The following is a 21,497-nucleotide window of genomic DNA, read 5'->3' as shown; positions in this document are numbered from 1 at the left end:
TGCCGGAGCCTGTGTGTTAAACGATTATAAGTGTGAAGATGACTTCTGAATCCAGGCAGTAATGATCTGCATGTTTCTCCTTCTGCTTTCGGTCGTTTCTTCTTAGGTTTTGCATACTCTGATTTTGCTCCAAAAAGAGAAAAGATAAGTAACAGGATGGCAGCCCTGTTTCCAACTTGCAATGCATTTTTTTTATCACCTGTCACGATGAGATATCATCCGTCACCCCTGAGAGCGGTCAGAGGCCCTGCTCTGGACTTTTCTGCCCCTGTGTGTCTCTGTTACAGCACCTCTCACACCACGTGACTCAGGTCTCTTTCTCCTCGGCCCCTCACTCGACGTGAGCTCTTCATCCTTTCTCCCCAGCGCTTGGCTTGTAGTCCCTCTGAGGCCTTAGTAACTTCACCTCTCTGAGCTTAGTTTCCTCATCCATAAAATGGAAAATAATCATGTCCATCTCAGAAGGTCTCTCTGAGAGTAAAATTAAACAATGAGGGCAATGCACCTGGCACACTGTGATCTTCAGGAAAGAGCAGCCATCTCATAACTGCTGCAGGCACTCAATAAATGAATTAGATAATTTATTGGCAGAGTTGACCCTAAGTTTGTGATTCAAGTCATCATTAAATAAAACATACATGAATCTGCAGCCTCCAGTCTCTCCCTGTCTCCAGCCTCTCATTGTCCCCAAGTGGCCTGAGTCACCCAACCAAAGTACCTCCCAGGCCACACCATCACATCACATCACTTCCCGGCTCCAGGGTCTTGAGTGGCTCCTGCTGCCTCCAGGGTCAAGTCCCAACTCCAGTACTTGGCCGCGCCCACCTGCACACCGTCTTTGCCTTCGCCGCCTTTGTGTAATTCTCGGCTGTAAACACGGTGAGAAAGTCTCCAGGTGCCCGTCCAGCTCTGCTGCTCCGTGATTCTCATGCAGTCATGCTCACCCAACAAGCCTTTTCTGAGTGCCTGCTCTGTGCCTGGCCCTGGCTAGGCCCTGGGGACACAGCTCCTGCCCTCAAGGGCATTCAATCTGATGGAGAATATGGGCTTGTCAAGAGGTGGCTGCAGCCGAGAGGGATGTGCTGTGGGAGCTGGGGGCGGAGTCCTCCGCCTGTCTGGGGGATTAAAGGCAAAAGCTTTTTTTTTTTTGTGAAACATCTGGCACGCTGTAGGCCCCGACGCTTCCCTTCTCTTCTCCCCCTTCTCTGTTACTGAGTTTCCAGCCACTGGGACGCCAACCTGATGACCGGCACAGTGTGACAGAGAAAGAACACAGGGCACTGATGTGAAGGAGGTTTTCTATGAAATATTAATTGCTTCCCCCAACAACTAGCTGTCTTGAGGGCTTTGTTCTCCCAGCTGAAAGCTCGTGACCTCACCGGCTGGTACCTGCCGTTCCAGGCTGTCTGGGGCAGGAAGGCCACTAAGGCTACTCCTAGCCCTGAGGCTGCCTTCACGAGTTTGTAGATGTGAATGTGACGTTCTTTCTGTGACTAGCCCTGGAAAGCTCAGAGGAGGGAAGGACTGCAGGAATTTCAGTATTTCTTCCAGAAGTTTCGATGCCTCCCTTCTCTGCCTGAAAACCCCTACTCATCTTCCCAAACGCCCTCAGGTCCCTCTGTGAGGCCCTGAACTCCCAGAGCCCTTGCTCTCTTCAGGCCTGTTGTTCACCTTTGTTTTCTTGTGGCCGGGAGGGTCAGCAGGGACCTGGGTGCCGCGTGATGCGGGCCTTCTCAGGCCGGCCAACCTTTTCCTGAGGGCCCTGTAAGTTATGCTGGCTTGTGTCTTTAACCTCTTTCTCTCTCCTGCCTTCTTTGCCTTTATTTGAGTTGCATCTTGAAGAAGCAGTTTCCCCAGTAGAAAAGGGAAAGAAAAAAATTCAAGGTTGGGACAGGCCCATACAAACACACAGACTGAGGAAAGTGTTTCAGGCTTTCCTGGGGTGGCTGACAGAGCTTGAAACGTGGAGTGGAACAGAGATGGCTTCAAATCTGGTCCTGACTGACCGAGATGCCCCAAGTAAGTTCTTGCATTAGTCTGGGACTGAGGGGACCTCCAGCCTCACAGGGCTGCGCTGAGGGTTAAAGAGTGAAGTGTGTAAGTGCCTCCCACCCACCCCCCTCGGTATGGAGAGGAAATAAGGAAGTGACGTGGCTGTGGCCCCTCTGTTGCCTCTTAGCAATTGGCCTCTGGCGGTGTCAGCCGTGCCAAATCACGGTCCCCCTGGTTGCTGGCCCAGGCAAGTGACTAACAAGACGGAGTGTTACCCTGCAACTTCATGAAGAGATTCTGGATCCCATTTTTGAGGAAACCCCTCTGGATTTCGTGGTCTGAAAAGCAGTCTTACATATTTTTCAGACTCTGAGTATGTCTGTTACTTCTCTTAGAGCTGGCAGGTTGCCAAAAGACTTGCTGGAGGTAAAATTACAGTGTAGGAAGAAAGAAAGGTGATGAATCCGTGCAAGGTTAGTTGTGCCTTTGTAAGTGGAGTCCATAATTCACTCTCCAGACCGCCACCCTTTGCCGCCAGGCCGCGCTTCCTGTCCTGCGCCCAGAGCTCCCATCAACTCAGACGAGAGAGAGCATGGGCAGCCAGAGGCCGAATCTCACGGTTATCACTCCCAGTGAATCACCAGCAACAAGAAACAAACGTGACATTAAGTGCCACAAAAACGACATCGTGAGGATCACCTGTTTAATATTTTCATGCCCGGTATTATTTAATAAGTTCTGAGACTTAGTCACGCTCCAGCACTGTCAGACCTGGAATTCGTTCATAGTCCCAACCAAAGGAATGATTTGCAGCCTTCACACATGATGATAATCAAGAGTTTGTAATACATGAGAAAATGCTTTCTTGTCCAGTTATTTCTTTATGACAAGTTCCTAGAAATGGAATTGCTGGAGCAAAGGATAGCGATTTTAAAGGCTTTGTTCATTAGTTCATGTGTTCAACAAATGTGCTTGGAGCACTTGTGGTGGACCAGGCACCCTGCTGGGCCCTGAAGTACAGTGGCACCCTGCCGGGTTGGACCGGGTACACCTTCCTCACGTCCTTTTCAGTGGTGGGTACCGTTAACACTTTTTTCCACTTTGGCAGTCTACGTGAAAATAGTAATATATTCCCAACGGCTTGAAGATTTAAATGTAAAAAGTAAATACATAAGTGTACAAAGAAGAAATTACAGATAAATATTTATGTGATTGTGGCATAGGGAAAGACTTTTAAAGCATAACCTCAAGAGTAAACAGGATAAAGGAGAAGATTGATAGATTAGGCCATGTGCAAATTTAAAGTCTATATATGGATATATAGATGTATAGATAGGGATATCTCTATCGATATAGATATAGATCTTATGAGATCTATATATATATATCCATATATATATAAGGCAAAAGACAAACTGAAGCATAGTCGCAAAGACTTATCTTTTATTTTTATCTCTAATACTTATAGAGAATTCTTACAAATTAATAAGAAAAAGAAAAATGGAAAACTGACTATAATTGCAATTAAAAAAAATAAAGAGAAGGGTGTTATTTGTTCAGCAACACTGGCTGAGCACATGCTGAAATCGTCCAGCTCCAGCAGGCACCAGGGACACGGAGAGCATGGAGGCCCCTCTGTCCTCTGAGGTCACATGGGTGGGCTTGGAGACAAGTAACCAAGATCACAGTGGGAACAATCAGACAAAGAAGCTGGGCAGGGAAGCCCAGGCACCTAAGGAGGCAGGGTCACCTCCCTGCAAGGGGACGGTTGTCAGGGAAGAGGATGTTCCAGCTGGATTTTTTTTTTTGAGGAAGATTAGCCCTGAGCTAACATCTGCTGCCAATCCTCCTCTTTTTGCTGAGGAAGACTGGCCCTGAGCTAACATCCATGCCCATCTTCCTCCACTTCATATGTGGGACGCCTACCACAGCATGGCTTGCCAAGTGGTGCCATGTCCACACCCGGGATCCAAAATGCCAAAATCGCAAGGATCCGAACTGCCACCAAATTGGAACGTGCGAACTTAACTGCTGCACCACCAGGCCGGCCCCAAACGCAGAAGCCCGTCAGCTTGATTTTTTAACAGCTTTTTTGAGGTACAACTTACTTGGTATTAAATTCACCCCTTTTAAGTGTGCAGTTTGATGAGATTTGGTAAATTTATACAGTGGGGCAACCATCCCTGAAAGGCAGTTTTACAAAACGGCCGTCTCTCCTGCTCATTCACGGTCCATCCTCCCTCCCACACCCAGGCCTGAGCAACTGCTGATCTGTCTGTTTCTATAGTTTGCCTTTTCTAGACATTTCGCATAAATGGAATCATATAATATGTAGTGTTTTCTGTCCGGCTTCTTTCATTTAAGATGATATTTTTGAGAGTCATCCATATTGGTTCATTGCTTTTTATTGCTGACTATTATTCTATTGTATGAATTTACCCATTTTGTTTATTCATTCATTAGTTGATGAACATTAATGAACATGATTCATTAGTTGTTTCTGGCTTTTTGGCTACCGTAAATAATGTTGTTACTAACATTTGGGTACAAGTTGTTTATAGATCTGTGTTTTCATTTCCCTTTGGTCGTCAGAGTGGAATTGCTGGGTCATGTGGTAAGTGCATGGTTAACTTAAAAGCAGTTTTTTCCAAAGTAGCCGTATCATTTTGCATTCGCATCGGCAGTGTATGAGAGATCCAGTTGCTCCACATTCTTGCCAACATTCAGTCTTGTCAGCATTCTTTATTTTAGCGTGTGTTGGTATCTCACTGTGGTTTTAATTTATTTCCCTAATGACTAGCAGTGCTCGCCATCTTTTCATGTGCTTATTTGCCATTTGTATATCTTTGGTGAAGTGTCTATTAATATTTTTCCCATTTTTAAACTGAGTTTTTTGTCTTCTTCTTATTGAGTTTTAAGAGATCGTTATATATTCTGGATACAAATCTTTTATCAGATAGACGTTTTGCAGATATTTTCTCTCAGACTATGGCTTGTCTTTTCCTTGTCTTACTGGTGCCTTTCAAAGAGGAAAGTGTTTAATTTTGTTGAACTTGAGTTTATCATGTTTTTCTTTTATTGTTTTTGGATTTTGCGTCGTAATTAAGAGATTTTTTTCCTACACCAGGGTCACAAACATTTTCTTCCATGTGTTCTTCTAGAAGTTTTATGGTTTACACTTAGGCCTATAGTCCATTCTAATTAATTTTTGTGTATGGGATAAGGTAATGGTTGAGATTCATCTTCTTTTCATATGGATATCCAGTTTTCCCAGCACCATTTGTTGAAAAGACCATCTTTGCCCCATTGAATTATCTTAGCACCTTTGTCAAGAATAAGTATATGTGTGAGCAGTGGTATTATCGTGGATGTTCAACAAACAGCTCTCTGGAAAAAGAAGGGGCCTGGCCTGTAGTGTTGACCGATTTCCTGATATGAATACTCTCAGATGGCTGATTTCAAGCTACCAATAGTTTAACAATCAGCTCACCAAATTCATGAAAATTTGACAGTCATCTCTGTGAGGCAATGTGAGCCAGCTTCAGTGTGCTACTGTATGCACATCTCTGCTCCAGAACTCTCTATTTTGTTCATAAATCTATGGGTCTCTCTTTATGCCAGTAACACACTTGACTACTGTAGCTTTAGAATAAGCTTGGAAACCAAGGAGTGTATCTTGGTTTCCATCTTCAGACTTTGTTTCTCTGTGTCAAAATTGTTTTGTCAATTCTAGGTCTTTAAATTTCCATATAAATTTTAAGATCAGCTTGTTGTTTTCTACAAAAAAGTCCCGCAGGGGTTCTGATAAAGACTGCTTTGATTTTATGTCAGTTTCTTAGAATTGCCATCTTCACATTATTGAATCTTCCCATTTATGAACATGGCATATCTCTTTATTTATTTAGGACTTAATTTCTCTCAGCAATATTATGTAGTTTTCAGTGTACAGGTACTGCACTTCTTTTGTTAAATTTATTCCTAAGTATTTTATTCTTTCTGATGCTATTGTGAATGGATTTTTAAAATTTTTATTTTCCCATTGTCTCTTATGAGTCTATAGAAATATAATTAATTTTTGTGTATTGATTGGGTATCCAGCAGCCTTGGAAAACTGACTCATTTGTTCAAGTAGTTTTTGTAGATTCCTGAGCTTTTCTGAAATGTAAGATCATGTTATAGGCAAAAAATGACATTTTTACTTCTACTTTTCTAATCTGTATGCCTTTAATTTATTTTTCTTGCTTTATTATACTGGTTATGACCTCCAGTACAATGTTGAATAGAAGTGAGGAGAGTGGACATCCTTGCCTTGTGCCTGATCTTAGGGGGAAAAAATGTAGTCTTTTACCATTGAGTATGAGTTAGTTGTAGGGTTTTTGTAGATGTCCTCTGTCAGGTTGAGGAAGTTCCCTTCTATTGCTAGTTTGCTGAATTTTTTTTTTATCATGAAAAGGTATTAGATTTTATCAAATGCTTTTTCTATATCTGTTAAGATGATCATATGATTTCTGTTCTTTCTTCTATTAATATAGTGTATTACATTAATTGATTTTTGCATGATAAACCAACCTTGCATTCCTGGGATAAATCTCACTTGTTCATGGTGTTTAAATCTTTTTATATGTTGCTGAATTTTATTTACTATTTTGTTATGGGTTTTCATATCTATATTCCTAAGGAATTTTGGCCTATAGTTGTCTTTTCTTGTGATGTCTTTGACTGGCTTGGTATCAGGGTAATACCTGATATTATCCATCTTAAAATGAGTTGGGAAGTGTTCTCTTTTCCTCTATTTTCTAAAGGAGATTGTTAGGATTGGTATTTATTTTTTCCTTAATGTTTAATAGAATTCACCAGTAAAGCCATCTGGGGCTGGATTTTCTTTGTAGAAAGATTTTAGATTACTAATTCAATTTCTTTACTTGATATAAATGTATTCAGATTTTCTATTTCTTTTTAGTCAATTTTTGTAATTTGCTCTTTCTAAGAATTTGTTCGTCTATATTGTGAAATTTATTGACATAAAGTTGTTCCCACCATTCCCTTATAGCTGAGCTACATTTTAGAATAAATTAGCATCAGTCTCAAGAGGTCATAGAATGATGTTATTTTCAGCACCAGCTTTCTTTGTTTAAAAAATATTTGTTAAGTACTTCCTACACCCAGAACAAAGAATGAGGAAACTTAGGTTTATTGAGCACGTCACTAGGTGTATCGTACCATGTTCTTGGCACTTCCTATAGATTATCTCATAGGAGTGCACTCACAGAGTCCTGGGTTTTCCCCCAGAAGGAGGCCGCACTCCTTCCCGCCTTCCAGGGCACACTCTCAGTGTTCCCCATTGCTGCCCAGGGTCCATCTTTCCGCAAGTAATGGACGCAGATCCTTGGGGACCCCACTAACCAGAAGAGTGCAGCCTTCCCTCCTCACTCCCAACCAGATGACTCTGTGGCCTCCCTGTGCAACCACCCCGGCATTGTATGACTGGTAAACTCCAACAGTAATGGGGAAGTGGGCGAGGCTGCAGAGCGAGGAGGAAGTAACGGTAATTTTCTAGCATCCTCTCCTCTAGCTCTGATCTTTGTCCTGCTTGAGGTGTATTTGTATGTGTTCTTACCTTAACCACTATCCTCCCCTGCTCTTGTCCTCCACCTTTGCCGGCTATAGGTTTCTTATTTTGCTTCCTTTTTCTTCCCTACCGTTCCTGGCATAGTACCTAGTAAATACTGCAGCCTAAATTAATTTGTATAGGATCCAATTGACTCCTAGTCTCAGCAGTTTTTATTTTTAGTTCTCTGTCCTCATTATTCTCTACATATTGTGCACATGGGCTTTCTCTATGTGAGACACTGTCCCCAAGTACACAGGGGCCTGTGAGCAGCAGGCAGCCGATGGCAGGACTCAGACAGCAGGCACCTACAGAAGGAGCCGCGTGCCTCCTGAGGGGACCCGAGCCCTGACACCCCTCACTGCCAGCCGCTCCCCATGCCCGATCCTTCCATAGCAGGGAAAAGGAGGCTGCTTTTCCTCTCCCTCTATTCACATTGGATTCGTTTCAGACTTCTCTTCACATGCTGACATTTTTTGCCCAAGCGAGTGCTTTCCGCATGGTGTGCATGTGTCTGCTGGATATTAATGGATAAGAAGAGCAATCCTAAGTGACTGGAATGTCAGCATTCTCTGTGAGATCCCCTTTTCTCCCTTTCACACAAAAGAAGCCGAAAGATGCATGCAAGCAGATACTCATGCTGGATCAGAAAGCCCCTCCCTTGACGCATCATTTCTGCCAGGAGGGAGCCATCTTTGGCTCCCCTCTAAAAGGAGAGAGAAGCCTTTCTAAGCCCCCTGCAACCCTCTAGCTCTGGAACATTCTTTCCCTTTTAATCTACAGATCCCGCTTCCTTTAACCAACTGCTGACAATACCTTAGCAACCGACAGCATTCACTGCCTGCCTTCATCAGAGTTCATGAAGGAGCCTGCTTCCCTTCCTCGAGAACGCTTTAATAACAAGTGTAGACAAGATTTTTGAACAGAGACTTAATATGTTTCCATGACAACAAAAATTACCTATGAAAATCTGTAGGAAGATTTTAGACCACTAAGACTTAAAAGCACAGTTTTCTTCCTTCATAAAGCAGTGGAGGAATGTTGAAAATTTTGTTGTCAAGAGGATGGGGAAAGGATTTTATTTCCCGAGGACTTAGATACACAATAAATAAGTCTGGGGCTTATGGACAGAGAAAGGGAATTTAGATATGATTGTAGTTGGCAGTAATCCATTATTCTGTCTCCACTTTTGTCAAGAAGTGATTTGTACCAATTAACACATGTAGGTATTCTTCATAGCAGTAAAATTGTTCTTGTATAATTCTGTTTCCTTATATCTTGTAAATGTCAGGCTTTTTCAAATTAGAAACGAAAGAACAGCCTCTATTCTCTTCTTTTACGACGCTTTCTCTCCAAGGCCAGCCCTCTCGCCTTTCTCCTGACGCCTCCCCTCCTCCCTCTCCTGGGACCTCGCCTCATCAGTCACCGGCTCTGGCCTGTCTCCAGTCTCTCCCTCTATAATTGCTCTTTCAATATCTCCCCTTGAATCACTGCAAGAAAATGTGCTTAAGTGGGACAAGGCCTTAAGAAGCCAACGTCTGTTTATAGTGGACACTGTATTGGAGATTCAATTAATCAGGCATTCCCTGAATGCGACTTTGTTCAAGTCTCATGTGAAATGCATTCAGAAATAAACCTGGCCTTGGAAGCTGCTGCCCAAATTTTGCCCTCACCAGGCACCAGAACATTGACAGCCAGTGGTCAGAAATGTAAGAACAGCTGGACAGATAGTTGATTGTGTAATTGTTTACATCTCCCCACCTGACCACCAGGTCAGTAGTGGCAGTGGCTGCATCTGCCTGCTCACGCTGTATTTCTAGCTCTGTGCCTAGAATGTAGAAGATATTCAATAATTTTCATGAACAAATGACTCTGTAATGAAAACCAAATACATTATTATAGAGTTACCCACCATGGACTTTATAATTCTGGCACAAATAGCCAGGTCCTCTCCACCTAATACAGTCTCATTTAACCCCCATGTCAATCCGGTGAAGTAGGCCTTGTGAAATCCTTTCCAAATGAGCTCACTGAAGTTCAGAACGGGTAAGGGACGGGCCCAAGGGTTAGAGCCGGAATCGAGCCAAGCTTTCCCTCATTCCAGAGCCCTGCTCTTGCCAGTGATCCACTGTCTCTGTTCTGGCCGTGGGTCCGTGTTTCTTCTCACCCTGTTAACCTCTGCCTGCACGTCCCTGAGCCCTGTATGTGCTGTGTGCTCGGAGACGTCATGTCCTCCTGTGAGGGCCTGTCTTTCTTTGTTTCTGCTTATGACCTGCCCTCGGGGCAGGTTCATCTTTACCAGCTTTACTACCTTCTAGTGAAAGCTGCACAGTGTCCCACCTTGGCTTCTTACGACCAGAGCATGACCCTCTCTGTTCACTCTATGCTGCAGCTGTCCTGGGAACTTGAACTTCCTGTGCTCCACACATGCCAGTGCTTTCCGCCTTGCTGACATGAAGCCTGGGTGTTTCAAATCCCTTTTGATGGGAAGAATATTTTCTGATTGGGGTCTGTATCAGAATCTAGTACTGTGTAACAAATTACTCCAAAACTTAGCAGCGTAAGCCAACAAACATTTATTATCTCATATAGTTTCTAGTGACATCTTAGCTAGGTGGTTCTAGCTCCAGGTCGCTCATGAGGTCATCTGAACACCTGCCTGGGGCTGAGGATCCACTTCTAAGAAGACTCACTCACATGGCGTTTGGCAAGAGGCCTCAGTTCCTTGCCTCATGGGTCTCTCCATAGGGGCTGTTTGAGTGTCCTTATGACATGGCACTTTGCTGTCCCCAGAGTGAATGATCCAAGAGAGAGAGAGCAAGAAGGAGGCTGCAGTGCCTTGAATGGTCCAGTTTCAGACGTTCCATACACCACTTCCACCATATTCTGTTTGTTGCAAGTGAGTCAGTAAGTCCAATCACGTTCAAGGGGAGGGGAGTTAGGCTCCACCTAAGGGAGGAGCGTCAAAGAATTTGTGGACGTATTGTGAGAAGTGGTCTAGATGCCAGATGCCATGAGATACTTGTGTCGCAACTCTATGCCCTCTCTCTGGCTGGGCGGCCCAGGGACTTCCTGTTTAGCTGTTCCCATGGGTGAGGTGGAGGCTGCATTCCGAAGCCCTGTCCTAGGCACAGTGAGGGCTACACTGATGCAAAAGGACGGTCCTGATCCTCGACAGTTGCACAGTCTGGGAGGGAAGAAAGATACCTCCACAGGTAGCCACTGTAAGATAGAGCATGGTGAGTCTCCAGAGGGAGGAAGTTCAGAGGAGGACAAGCTTGAGTCAGCGGTGGGACTGGGGAAGGCTCCCTAGAGGGGACAGCACGTGAGCCTGGCGCGGAAAAGCGCATAGCATTTCAGTAGCTGGAGGTGTGGAGGGAAGAGCATGCCAGAAACGGAACAGCACGTGCAAACACTAAGCGGTAGAAAGTGCAGTATTTGTTTGGGGAAGGGCAACATGGTGTTCTCAGTGGCCAAGTCGGTGATAGCGCCTATGGCACAAGGTCACTGTGAGGACTACATAAGATAGGCATTTAAAGAGCTTGCACAGTGCCCGGCACGCAGAAAATGCTCACTGAATGGTGATGCGAATGACTGATGAAGACACAGAAAGAAGCCTGGAAAGGTAACTTGGGGCCAAGTCACAGGGCCCTGCCTGTCATCCTGAGGAATTACAACATGTGGGAAGTAGGAGGGACCTCAGTTTGCACTACAGTTGGTCCCGTAGGAAATGGGGGTCTGCCGAGGCGTTTCACTAGGGGCGTGGTGTGCTCCCAGCCCAGCTGGAGGCAGACCTGCCCGGTCAGTCGCATGTGCCTGATGAATCAGAGTGAGGAGATGGGGACCAGGATTCTGATGCTGCGATCCTGATGCCATGGGCCAGGAGAGGAGGTACTGAGGGCCGGGTGAGATGGGGCGGAGGGACTGGACAGGAGGAGGTGGAGGCACAGACTATTTGTTGATTCCTTTATAAGCTTTGCCTGGTCAGCGAGATCCAGAAGTCCTGCCTGCTCTGAACGCGACTATGCAGCTGTTAGAGGCCCTGAGGGGGCAGCCCAGGGACATCCGATCCACCAAGTCTCCGTGAGGTGGCTCACACTGGGCCTGCTGCTGCCAGTCCTTGGGGTTGGGGGGAATTTGGGGGCTGGCCCAGGCGTCTCTCCATGGGTTTTCCCAGTACACATGAGCCATCAGAGGAGTCATGTGCGCACTGTGTCCACTATGCCACATGTCAGGTGTTTTCATGCCTCTGAGGAGCAGGCACCTGCCCCGTCTGGGCAGGGCAGGAAGGGCTCAGAAGGAGGGCCATGAGTTGGCCAGAGCTGAAATGGAATAACGACTACTTCATTCAGTGCCCACTCAATGCCAAGCCCTTAAATCCTGTGAAAAGTGTGAGAACGATAGAAAGCGTGGCGCTGAGCGGTGGCCTGGTGGTGGAAGGGCCCTGATGGGGAAGGTGGAGGCTGGAGTTCTTGCCCGGCTCTGCCCCTGACCCACAGCCTGACACAGGATCAGTTAAAGGACATCCCTTCACAACCATAGAAATGAGATTGGCCTTGAAGGTAGGGTTCTGTCGTGAATTTTCTATTAAGAATCTTATGCCTCAAGAGAGACGAAATGAACTCATGAAAGAATTAAAGAACTACTGGAAACTGCCTAGGTAACCACAAAGTTGGACAGTACAATAAAGGGTCCAGGAGCCCAGAGTTGGGAAACTTTGGGTTGAGAAATCCAGGAGGGGTTCCTGGAAGAGGAGAGCCCCAAGCTGGGCTTTGAAGAATAACTAAAATTGGGGCAGTCTGAGAGGAGGAGGACACCGTCAATGGAGGCATCGTGCTGCCGTGCTCAGAAACATTCACTGGCTCCCCAGGCCTACGCGAGCGTCCAAATGTGGCATTCAAGACTCTGTACAGCCTGGCCCAGCACCTGCCCAGCCCGCTCACCTTGACCTCCCCCCGAGAACCCCGCCCTCCCGCACCCTGAGCCGTTCCCCTGCCCTGAACCTGCCACACAGACGCAGACTGCTGCCTGAATTCCCTTCGTCCTCCTCTATCTGCATTGGTCAGTGCCCCCTTCCCCGCTTCCCCCCTTCAGCTTTGAGCATCCTGTTCCCTCTTTCTCTCTGAACTCTGTCCTGTTTGCTTAGGGTCACACATGGACAGATCCTGACCCGCTAAACTGTAGACACCGCTGTGGTTTACTCCTGCCTGGGGGCCACATGCCACACCCATGGCTGGTGTTTGACAAATGCTGGATGAGTGATCAAGCTGCAACCCAGGTGCACAGAACAGGTTATTCATGGTTATAGGGGACCATGAACTCGTGGCAAGAGGCACTGAACACGACTGACCTGAGAGTGTAGCCCGCGCTGCTCTGGGAGGAGCATCCCAGGGCTGGAGGGCTCAGGTGCCATTTAGTCTAGTCCATGTCATATAAACCCTCCATGGCATTGCAGACAGCAGGCCGGACCCCACACAAGCACCTCCAGCGGGGGCAGGCTGAGCACGCTGCAGCTCCAGCACGCTGCTGAGGTACAGCAGGAAGGCTGTGGGCTGTGGGGCCTGACTGCCCTGGGCTCAGATTTCAGCTCTGCTATTTGCCAGCTGTGTGGCCTTGTAGAAGCCACTTAACCTCTCTGAGCCTTGGTTACCTCTAATATTTCCTCCTTTCACAGGTGTTGTAAAGATTGTAGAAAATATACCCAAAACCAAAAACAACCCTCCAGCTCATAAAAGGTGACCAATTAGTAGTAACTAATTCTATTTTTATGACATATGATTAGTTGTTGCACATGGCTGGGGAAGGTTTTGTGGAGGGTTCAAAGAAAGTTCTAAGTAACGGAATTTGGGTTTAAACCCAACAGTCTGTCATAATTACAGTGACCTTACTGTGGGACTTATTAATGGTCTCATATGAAGATGATGTATCAAAGCTGTTCGAGATCGTGGGTTTCCAAGCTTTTCCCACAAGGACACAGCTCTCAGTGAGACCCCTGCTAGCCCACCAGGGCCGCTGCAGAGATACAGAAAGCTGTAGAGGCTGGCCTGGGAGAGGGGACCCAGAAACAGTGCTTACGGCCAGTGTCTACCTCTCTCAGTCCTGATTCTGGGGGCAGGCAGGGTAGGAGCAGAGAACGCAGGTTTCTGCCATCAAATATTCGGGAGCCCGGTTGTTACTGGTTACGCTGCTGGGAGGTCCAGGCCAAGCGTCAGGGGTTTGGGCAGGCTTTGGTCCTGAAGGGCAGGAAGGAAGGAGGGAAGGCCTGGAGCCTTGGGCAGGTGATGGTGGCCTGAGCCCCACATGTGACCTGGGCCAGCCCTAGGCCTGTGTGTAGAGCCAAAATGGCTCAGAAGTCAGGTCATAGTAACTGGTTGAATCTGTGGAAGCGGAGAAGGGAGGAGGAGAGGAAAGGACAGGATCACAAAGCAGCCTTGATGCCGGAGTGGGTGGGTGCCGTTTACAGAATCAGGAGGGTCTCAACCCTCCTCCCAAACCACCTCTCCTCCCATTTCCCTGTCTTGGTGGGTGGCACTACCACCCGCAACCAGAATCCTGGAGTCTCCCCAGACTCCTCTCTGACCCTGGCCTCCCACCACTCAGCTGTTTTCAAGTCCTGCCCATCTCCTTCTTGACTCAGTGCCCTGCTCCGTGTCCCCACTGCCGCTCCCCTGTCCAGGCCTCCGCTTTCCTCCTGGCTCACTGCCATCTCCCGCCCGGCCTGCCACCTCACCTCTCCCCTTTCGTCCACCATTCGCACTGCTGCCAAACTTTTCCTCCCCAAAACTCATCTAGCCATCCTCATCCTTGGCTTGAAGTCATTTTGTAACTCCTTGTTACAGTACAAACCTCTCAGCATGGCTTCAGGACCTTCGTGATCTATCCAGCCACTTGTGCCCTTCCCCACTGACCTCCACCCAGCCACCTCGGCTGCCTGCAGCTCCCCACAGGGTACTGTGCCTCTCATGAGCCTTCTTGTGCACTCCTCATCCTACCTGGAACCTGCCCCCGCCCCCTTTCCGGCCAACTCCTGGGCTGGCATAGGAGCTCCTGCTCTATGCTCCCCACTCCTCCCCACCCCCCCACCCCCCCACCCCGTGGGTCTTATCTGATTGTCCTGGAGTAACCTCCCATCCCTCCCCTGCCACACCTTGAGCCCAGCCCAGAGCCTGTTCTTACTCAATTTGGGCTCCCCAGAGCTCCGCATCCTGCCAGGCAGAGCTTAAGCACTCAGTAAATATTTTGTGAATGGGTGAATGAATGAGTGGGTGAAATTGAGCCATGAGGGAATCCAAGAAGACGATTTGGCAGGGGAGACAAGAAGATTTGGTTCTAGGGAGGTTGAGTTTAAGCTGGTGGGACACCTAGTTGGAGGTCCAAGCTGCACTGGAAAGGCGAGTCTAAAGCTTGGGGGAGGGTCTCTTAAGAAACCGGGTTGTCATGTCCTTTGGGTAAATACCCAGAAGTGGAATAGCTGGATCATGTGGTAGTTCCTTTTCTAATTTTTTGAGGAATCTCCACACTGTTTTCCATAGCGGCTGCACCAGTTTGCATTCCCACCAACAGTGTATGAGGGACCCCTTGTGTCCACATCCTCTCCAACATTTGTCATTTCTTGTCTTTTTAATTATAGCCATTATGATGGGCATGAGATGATATCTCATTGTGGTTTTGATTTGCATTTCCCTGATAATTAGTGTTGTTGAGCATCTTTTCCTGTGCCTGTTGGCCTTCTGTATATCTTCTTTGGAAAAATGTCTGCTCAGATTCTCTGCCCATTTTTTTGATCAGGTTGTTTATTTTTGTTGTTGCATTGTATGAGTTCTTTATATATTTTATATATGGGGAGGGTGAAAGGGGTAACAGGGCACATACGTACAGTGACGGATGGCAGCTAGACTTTTGGTGGTGAACATGAGGTAGTCTATACAGAAGTCAGAAGTCGAACTATAATGAAGTACATCTGAAATTTATATAAACCAATTTATTATAAACCAAAATTCCCCCCCCAAAAAAAAAGAAAAGAAAAGAAACTGTGTTCTCTTTGCTCACATATGAGCCAATTCCCTGAGGAGATCAAATAACCAGCAAGTGGCTCGGTTACCAAACCAGCTTGATCAACTCAGAGAGCCTCAGGGCTGGAAGGACATTATAAGGACATTGTCTGGTCTAATTCTTTTATTTGACAAATGAGGAAACTAAGGCTGAGAGAAGGGAGAGGCCTGCTCAACAGCTAGTCAGACAGTGCCAGGGCTAGAACCTGCGTCTCTCTTGCAGTCTGAGCTCTCTCTCCTCTCTGGCCCCTGTGGCCTCCTCTCTGAGCCCTGAAGGAGGGAGTTATCACTGAGGGTGAAAGAGGGTCCTGGAAGAACCTACCTCCACAGGTATGCAGACGCTGACTCTTCCTTTCCCGTAGCACAGCTTCTCGTGGCCCCAGAGCTTATGCTTTGAATGGCACGCACTCAACAGACAAGATGGACCCCATGCCCTCCATCAGCAGCTGCCTTTTTTGACTCTGTTTTGAACACTTGTCACTATCTACTCTCCAGCCCTATAACAGATCAGAAACAGCTGATTAGAAACCGTGAGAGAGATTGCTGTGAACAAGAAAACTGACACCCTGACTCAGAAAAAAGCAGCAGATGGGGGTCATTTAGGGTGAGGACCAATAGCCTTTCACACCAAAGCAACGAGAAGACTCTCCTTCCTGTTCAAATCCCAATGCAAGTCCTAATAGTGATATCCAAATTATGTTCAGCACATTTTGCTTATTTATGATCTGCAAGCATTTAGACATTTCATAAGGATTTTCATCTAATGTGATTAAGATTATTAAGGTTCTGGCAGTATAACAAGTAAGCCCTCTGCTATGGAAGGGAGGAATTATCCCTAAGGATTCCAGATAGCACAGGGTCTTCATCATGACAAAGGGCAGAAGGGAACTGGCATTTGTCATTTGGCCACAATATACCCGGCACATCGTCTGACACACGTTCTCATGTAACTTTCACAACTCTAACCTCACACACAGCAGGCGCTCAGTCATGTCTGTTGGGCCCATGAATGACTGAATGGATTGAGTTGTTTCGGTCTCATTTTAGATATTGCAAAAAGGAGGCCCAAAGACTAGAACTGCCTCTCCGTGATCACCCAGTGGCAGCTGGGAGCCTGAGCTCCAGCCACAGCCTGCATTGACTCGGCAGGAAGGACAGCTGCAATTCCCCAGAGGGAACAGTGGAGTTGACTCTGCAGCCATGCTCACCAGCACCAGGAGCACCAGCTGAGGGCCCACTGCGTCTGCAGCCCAGCGTGAGGAGCACCGCTTCCAGGCGTGTGATGTTCCCTATCACTTATGCTTTCTTTGATTCACAGGAATGAATTCAGAGCATGGACGGACATCAAGCCCGTGAAACCAATAAAAGCCAAGCCCCAGTACAAGCCCCCAGATGATAAGATGGCTCACGAGACCAGCTACAGTGCCCAGTTCAAAGGGGAGGCCAATAAGCCGACACCAGCTGACAATAAGGTCATCGATCGCAGAAGAATACGCAGCCTCTACAGCGAACCTTTCAAGGAACCCCCAAAGGTGAGAGAGATCCTGTGGGGAGCCCACCAGCACAGCTTGGAATGGAGGGCTAACTTGGCAGAGCGTGAGGGCCGGGCTGCTGCCAACTGGCCCAGCCCCCCAGACTCTTAAGATCCCTCCATTTCTTTTTAGCACACTGAGACGGAGGGGCTTGTGAACAGGAACCTTTGTTAAAGTCAAAGGGAATGTTAAAAAGGAATAGTACCTAAAATAAAAACAGCTTGAAGACTGGCAGATTTCCAGAGAACTAGCTTCTGATTTTGAGAAACCCAGAAAAAAAAGGGGGCAGAAATCTCACGTGAGCCCTAAATCCCATTGCTTTAAAATAACTGTGCTTTTGCCCCTGAAGCGCTGGCCCAGTATGGGAGGCATCCTCCCTGGCTTCCTTCCCACCCAGCCCCTGCCTCGTCCTCAGCTCCCGTCACTGGACGCTTCCTTACCTCCTGAGTCCCTGAAAACAGCCTGCCCTTTCTTATCCCTGCCCTCGGTAAACACCCTCTGTCGCAACACACCTGTCACATCATCTGCAAGATGTGTTCCGAGTAATTTGTGATTCTCCTGAACGGTTTGTGAATGACTTCCATTTCTGAGTAACTTACAGTAGATGCGGGATTTTCCTGTAATAACACTGCTTTGCCCCGTTTGCATCCCAATATGCATTCGTGAAAGGGAGAAGCAGGTTGGAGCTTCAGCTGCTGAAGCAGGAATCATACATGCCAAAGCTTATTCTAGGCTGTCAAGCTGCATGGAATTGTGCAAATATCAGCTCTCCTATCAATAATAGCAGGAGAAGTCTGAGAAATTAGCCTTTTCTCTGCTTTTGCCCTAAAGTCTTGCACTCAGGTGGAGTTTCCTACTTGGCCCAGGACTGGTTTACAGGTAAGGTAACTAACCAAGCCAGTTTGCCTGGACTCCTCCAGTTGCAGCAGTCAAACATGGTTCCATGAAAGCCCTCAGTGTCGGGCAAACCAGGACAATTGGTTACCTTATTTACAGGTCAGGGGTGACGGAAAACGCCCAGACCTCATTGAGTGAAAACCTGGGCTGTGAGGTTCAGTGTCATCTCTGTCCACCTTCCACAGATGAGGTGGGACCCAGGACGTGGGGTTGGCTTTGGACAAAAGAAGATTCAAGGGGAGGAAGGAGGGAGGATGGGGGAAAGTCAGTCTAGAGAGGGATGGGAGGCGGCTGGCGTATTGAAGGGTCATACCTGGTGGCTCCAGAGTTCTTGAGAAAGAAAAAGCAAGTCTGTCTCCAGGGAATGAGGTGGCAGAATGAGAGGAGGGGGCTTGAAGAGAGTGGCGTGGGCTTGAACAGCTGCTCTGGGGAAAATGGCCCAGGGTTCCAGCCAGAAAGGAGGAGCGGGTGGCTGCGCACTGCTGAAGGCCTTGCTGAGACGAGCCCACTGGGCCAAGCGTCTCAGCAAGGGCACTTCTCCACATGAGCTCACCATCCTAGAGACAGACTCAGAGGAGAGGCCGGCTGAGGCTGTGGTGTAAACCACCCCAGAATCTCTGTGTCTTCCTCCAACAAAGGTTTATTTCTCATTAATACATGTCCTTTGTGGGTTGGCTGTCTGTCACTTGACTCCTCACCACCTGTTCAGTCTGGGCCTCTCTGTGGCAGAGGAACAGAGAGCACTGGGAAGCACAAGCTGACTCTTGATCTGTCTGGAGGTGACCTACGTCACTTCTGCTCACATTTCATTGACTAAAGCAAATTGCTTGCCTGCCTGAGTTGAACAGGGCAGTGAGGTCTAATCTTCCCACAGGGAAGGGCAGCAGATGGAGCAGACTAGTAACATGGTCCAGTGCCAGGGGTGGTCCAGGGGGAGGGCTACCAGGCCAGGGAGCCAGTGTGTCCTGCGAGAGTGTTACCAACGTGACCGACCATGGGGTTCAGACAGGAGAAGCCAAATGACCTCACGTCACTGACAGTGCTTTACACACTGTGCTCCCTCGGGGTCAAATGTGATTCACCATCACCGTTATCCTTTAATTCACCACGTCTTCTCTCTAAATTCTCTCTCCACTCCCACCCCTTTTGTGTTTCTGTATTTGTGGTCTGTCTCCCCATGCAGGTGGAGAAACCTAGCGTTCAGAGTTCCAAACCAAAAAAGACCTCAGCGAGCCACAAGCCCCCCAGGAAGGCCAAAGACAAGCAGGCGGCGTCGGGCCGGGCCTCCAAGAAGAAGAGCGCGGAGGGCGCCAGCGCCGCCCCGCCCGACAACAAGGAGCACAGTAAAGAGATGAACAATAAGCTGGCTGAGGCGAAAGAGTAAATGTCACTGCATTTTTCCTTTCATTCTCTCCTTTTCTTTTTTTTTAACCAACCAACAAAAAAGGCCACAAAATTGATTAGAGGCTTCTCATCTGCCTTGGTCCCGAGTGTCCCAGGAGCTCTCTGGTTTGGTTTCTTTGAATGGAGGAATCCTCTTTCAAAGATTGTGTGGCATGCCTCCTGTCCAAACCAGAGCAGCCGGCCGAGCGTGGCAGCGGGGTCCACGCCTCGGGCCCCTGGACCCCTGGGCGGCTGGCTCACCGGCTGTGCCTCGGAGGCAGCTGGGCCTGCAGGCGGGGGAGGGCAGGCAGGGCGTGGCAGAGGCGGTTCTGACCGGGCTGCAGAGGAGACCTCCTGCTGGCGCTCGGAAATGCCTGTGGTGTGGCCTCCTCCTATCTTCCCCCCAGGAGATCAATTTTGCGTCCGTGATCAATTTTGAACTTTAGGTAAACGTGTTCTTTTCCAAAATTCAGAGAGTTATCATGTGCTACAGAAGCTCAACTTGGGCTTCAGCAATTGGCAAAATCTGTGGAAATATTTAAAAAAAAACAAAAAAACCCTCGGCCTTAACGTCAATCAAATGAGTCGTGTCTGTTAAGTTTGTCAGTTTTTCATAGAATCTTCTGTTAGAAACCTGTGACTCCCTTCGGTTTCCTATCAGGAAATTGTATACCAAGTAATAGATGTGCCACTGGTGACGAAACCTAGGCCAGGTGAAAGGTTAGGTGTTTTAGGTACGTTCTCGACATCACAGGGAGATGACGAAAGTAAGGAGACTATTTTCCTCTGTTTACCCTCAGCCTACCCAGTGCTGCCGATTTTGCAACTGGTTACAGGTGACGGAGGAAGAAAGCTGGAGGTGTAGGGGTGATATATTTAGAACGTGGCTTTCTTGCTTCTGAGAAACACGAGGCCGGAGGTAGACATAGTGGCCTGTGTGGCGATGTTTACTTTCCCTTCCTGCACTGTTCTCACTCCGGCCCCCAGGGAGGACAAGGACGCTGAGCTTCAGGCTACGGGAAATGTCTGTGACTTCGCTGAAGACTAGGAGAGTTCCCTGCTAAGTGCTTAGCCAGCATATTTGACCTCATTCATGTATAAAAGCAGCTCTCACTGTATTCTGTGTCACATGTCTGTGCTGCCAAAGCCCCCAGGGGCGGCAAGTGCCACCTTAGCCGTGCTAGAGTCGTGTCGTAGGCATTAGAGAGTTGTGAGAAGACCCCCAGTGCTCGTGAGGGAACCCAAGATACCCCAAGAGAAATTACATTTGCAAACCCCGTGACGTGTATTACCCAGTCCGCTGTCTTTCTCCTGTCCTTAAAGTGCTTGCCGCTGCCAGCGTTCTGGAATCGCTGGACGGCCGTGGGACGCCAGGCCTCTGTGCAGGCTGGCTTTTCCTTCGTCGTGAAAGTGATGTAGAGTGAAGTTCTCCCCGTTCCTTACCTCAGAAGTCCCTTCAGGTCCTCCTGGTCTGGAGGAAGTGGGGGCTCCACCAGCTCTCTGTATCCTGACTGTTCAAGCAGCAAAGTCTCTGTTTGCACCATCTTGTTTGTCCCCTTGGGGCTGATTGAGAAATCTTTTGCAAATTAATTAAGCGTGTGTCACGCGGGCCATATTTCTTAAGGGAACAGGACCAGTAGCACTGATGCGCTTGGCCAGGCCCGAGGCCATCTTCCTGTGTATCTCCGGGGATGGAACTGTGAGGAAGGAGAAGTATGGAGCAAGGTAGGAAATGCTAGTGAGTTTCAGTGTTCATGAGTCACACATTCTGATGCCTCTCTGGAAATGACTAGCGTGGATCTCAGTACCGATGCCAGCTATTTGCTAGCTCCTCTTAACATTAACCAGAGAGCTCTATCAACAGGATCTTAACTTCATCCAGAGAATTTGCCAATGTATGTTCGTTCTCTCAAGATCTAGCATTAGTCAGACAAGTTGTTGTTAGCCACAATTTGGATTTCTCCATAGAATAGTCATATATTTTTTGCAGATCAAGCAAATCAGAGTTTACAATACCCAGGGAACATTCATTCA

The 21,497-nt window shown here is 47.7% G+C and overlaps 1 protein-coding gene and 1 long non-coding RNA gene across 4 annotated transcripts in view; one reads left to right on the top strand and one right to left on the bottom strand.

Moving 5' to 3' along the window:
* Nucleotides 1–21,497, top strand: part of MAP6 (microtubule associated protein 6) — a 75,119-nt gene that overhangs the window by 37,322 nt on the left and 16,300 nt on the right. For both annotated transcript variants that reach the window (XM_046685427.1, XM_046685428.1), the window contains exons 2-3: nt 16,970–17,183; nt 19,264–19,460. In XM_046685427.1, the coding sequence (XP_046541383.1) occupies nt 16,970–17,183; nt 19,264–19,460 (411 nt within the window). The remainder of the gene's footprint in view (nt 1–16,969; nt 17,184–19,263; nt 19,461–21,497) is intronic.
* LOC124252177 (uncharacterized) lies at nt 10,198–19,244 on the bottom strand. 2 transcript variants are annotated; one of them, XR_006891925.1, is made up of 4 exons: nt 18,394–19,244; nt 15,974–16,148; nt 15,477–15,560; nt 10,198–10,822 (listed from the first exon to the last, which is right to left on the bottom strand). It is a non-coding gene; the product is annotated as an uncharacterized LOC124252177 (long non-coding RNA). The 2 variants fall into 2 exon arrangements; XR_006891924.1 differs by lacking the exon at nt 15,477–15,560.

This window comes from Equus quagga, chromosome 14, assembly GCF_021613505.1.
Source record: "Equus quagga isolate Etosha38 chromosome 14, UCLA_HA_Equagga_1.0, whole genome shotgun sequence".
Taxonomy (NCBI): Eukaryota; Metazoa; Chordata; class Mammalia; order Perissodactyla; family Equidae; genus Equus; species Equus quagga.
This window is presented reverse-complemented; position numbering and strand designations above follow the sequence as displayed.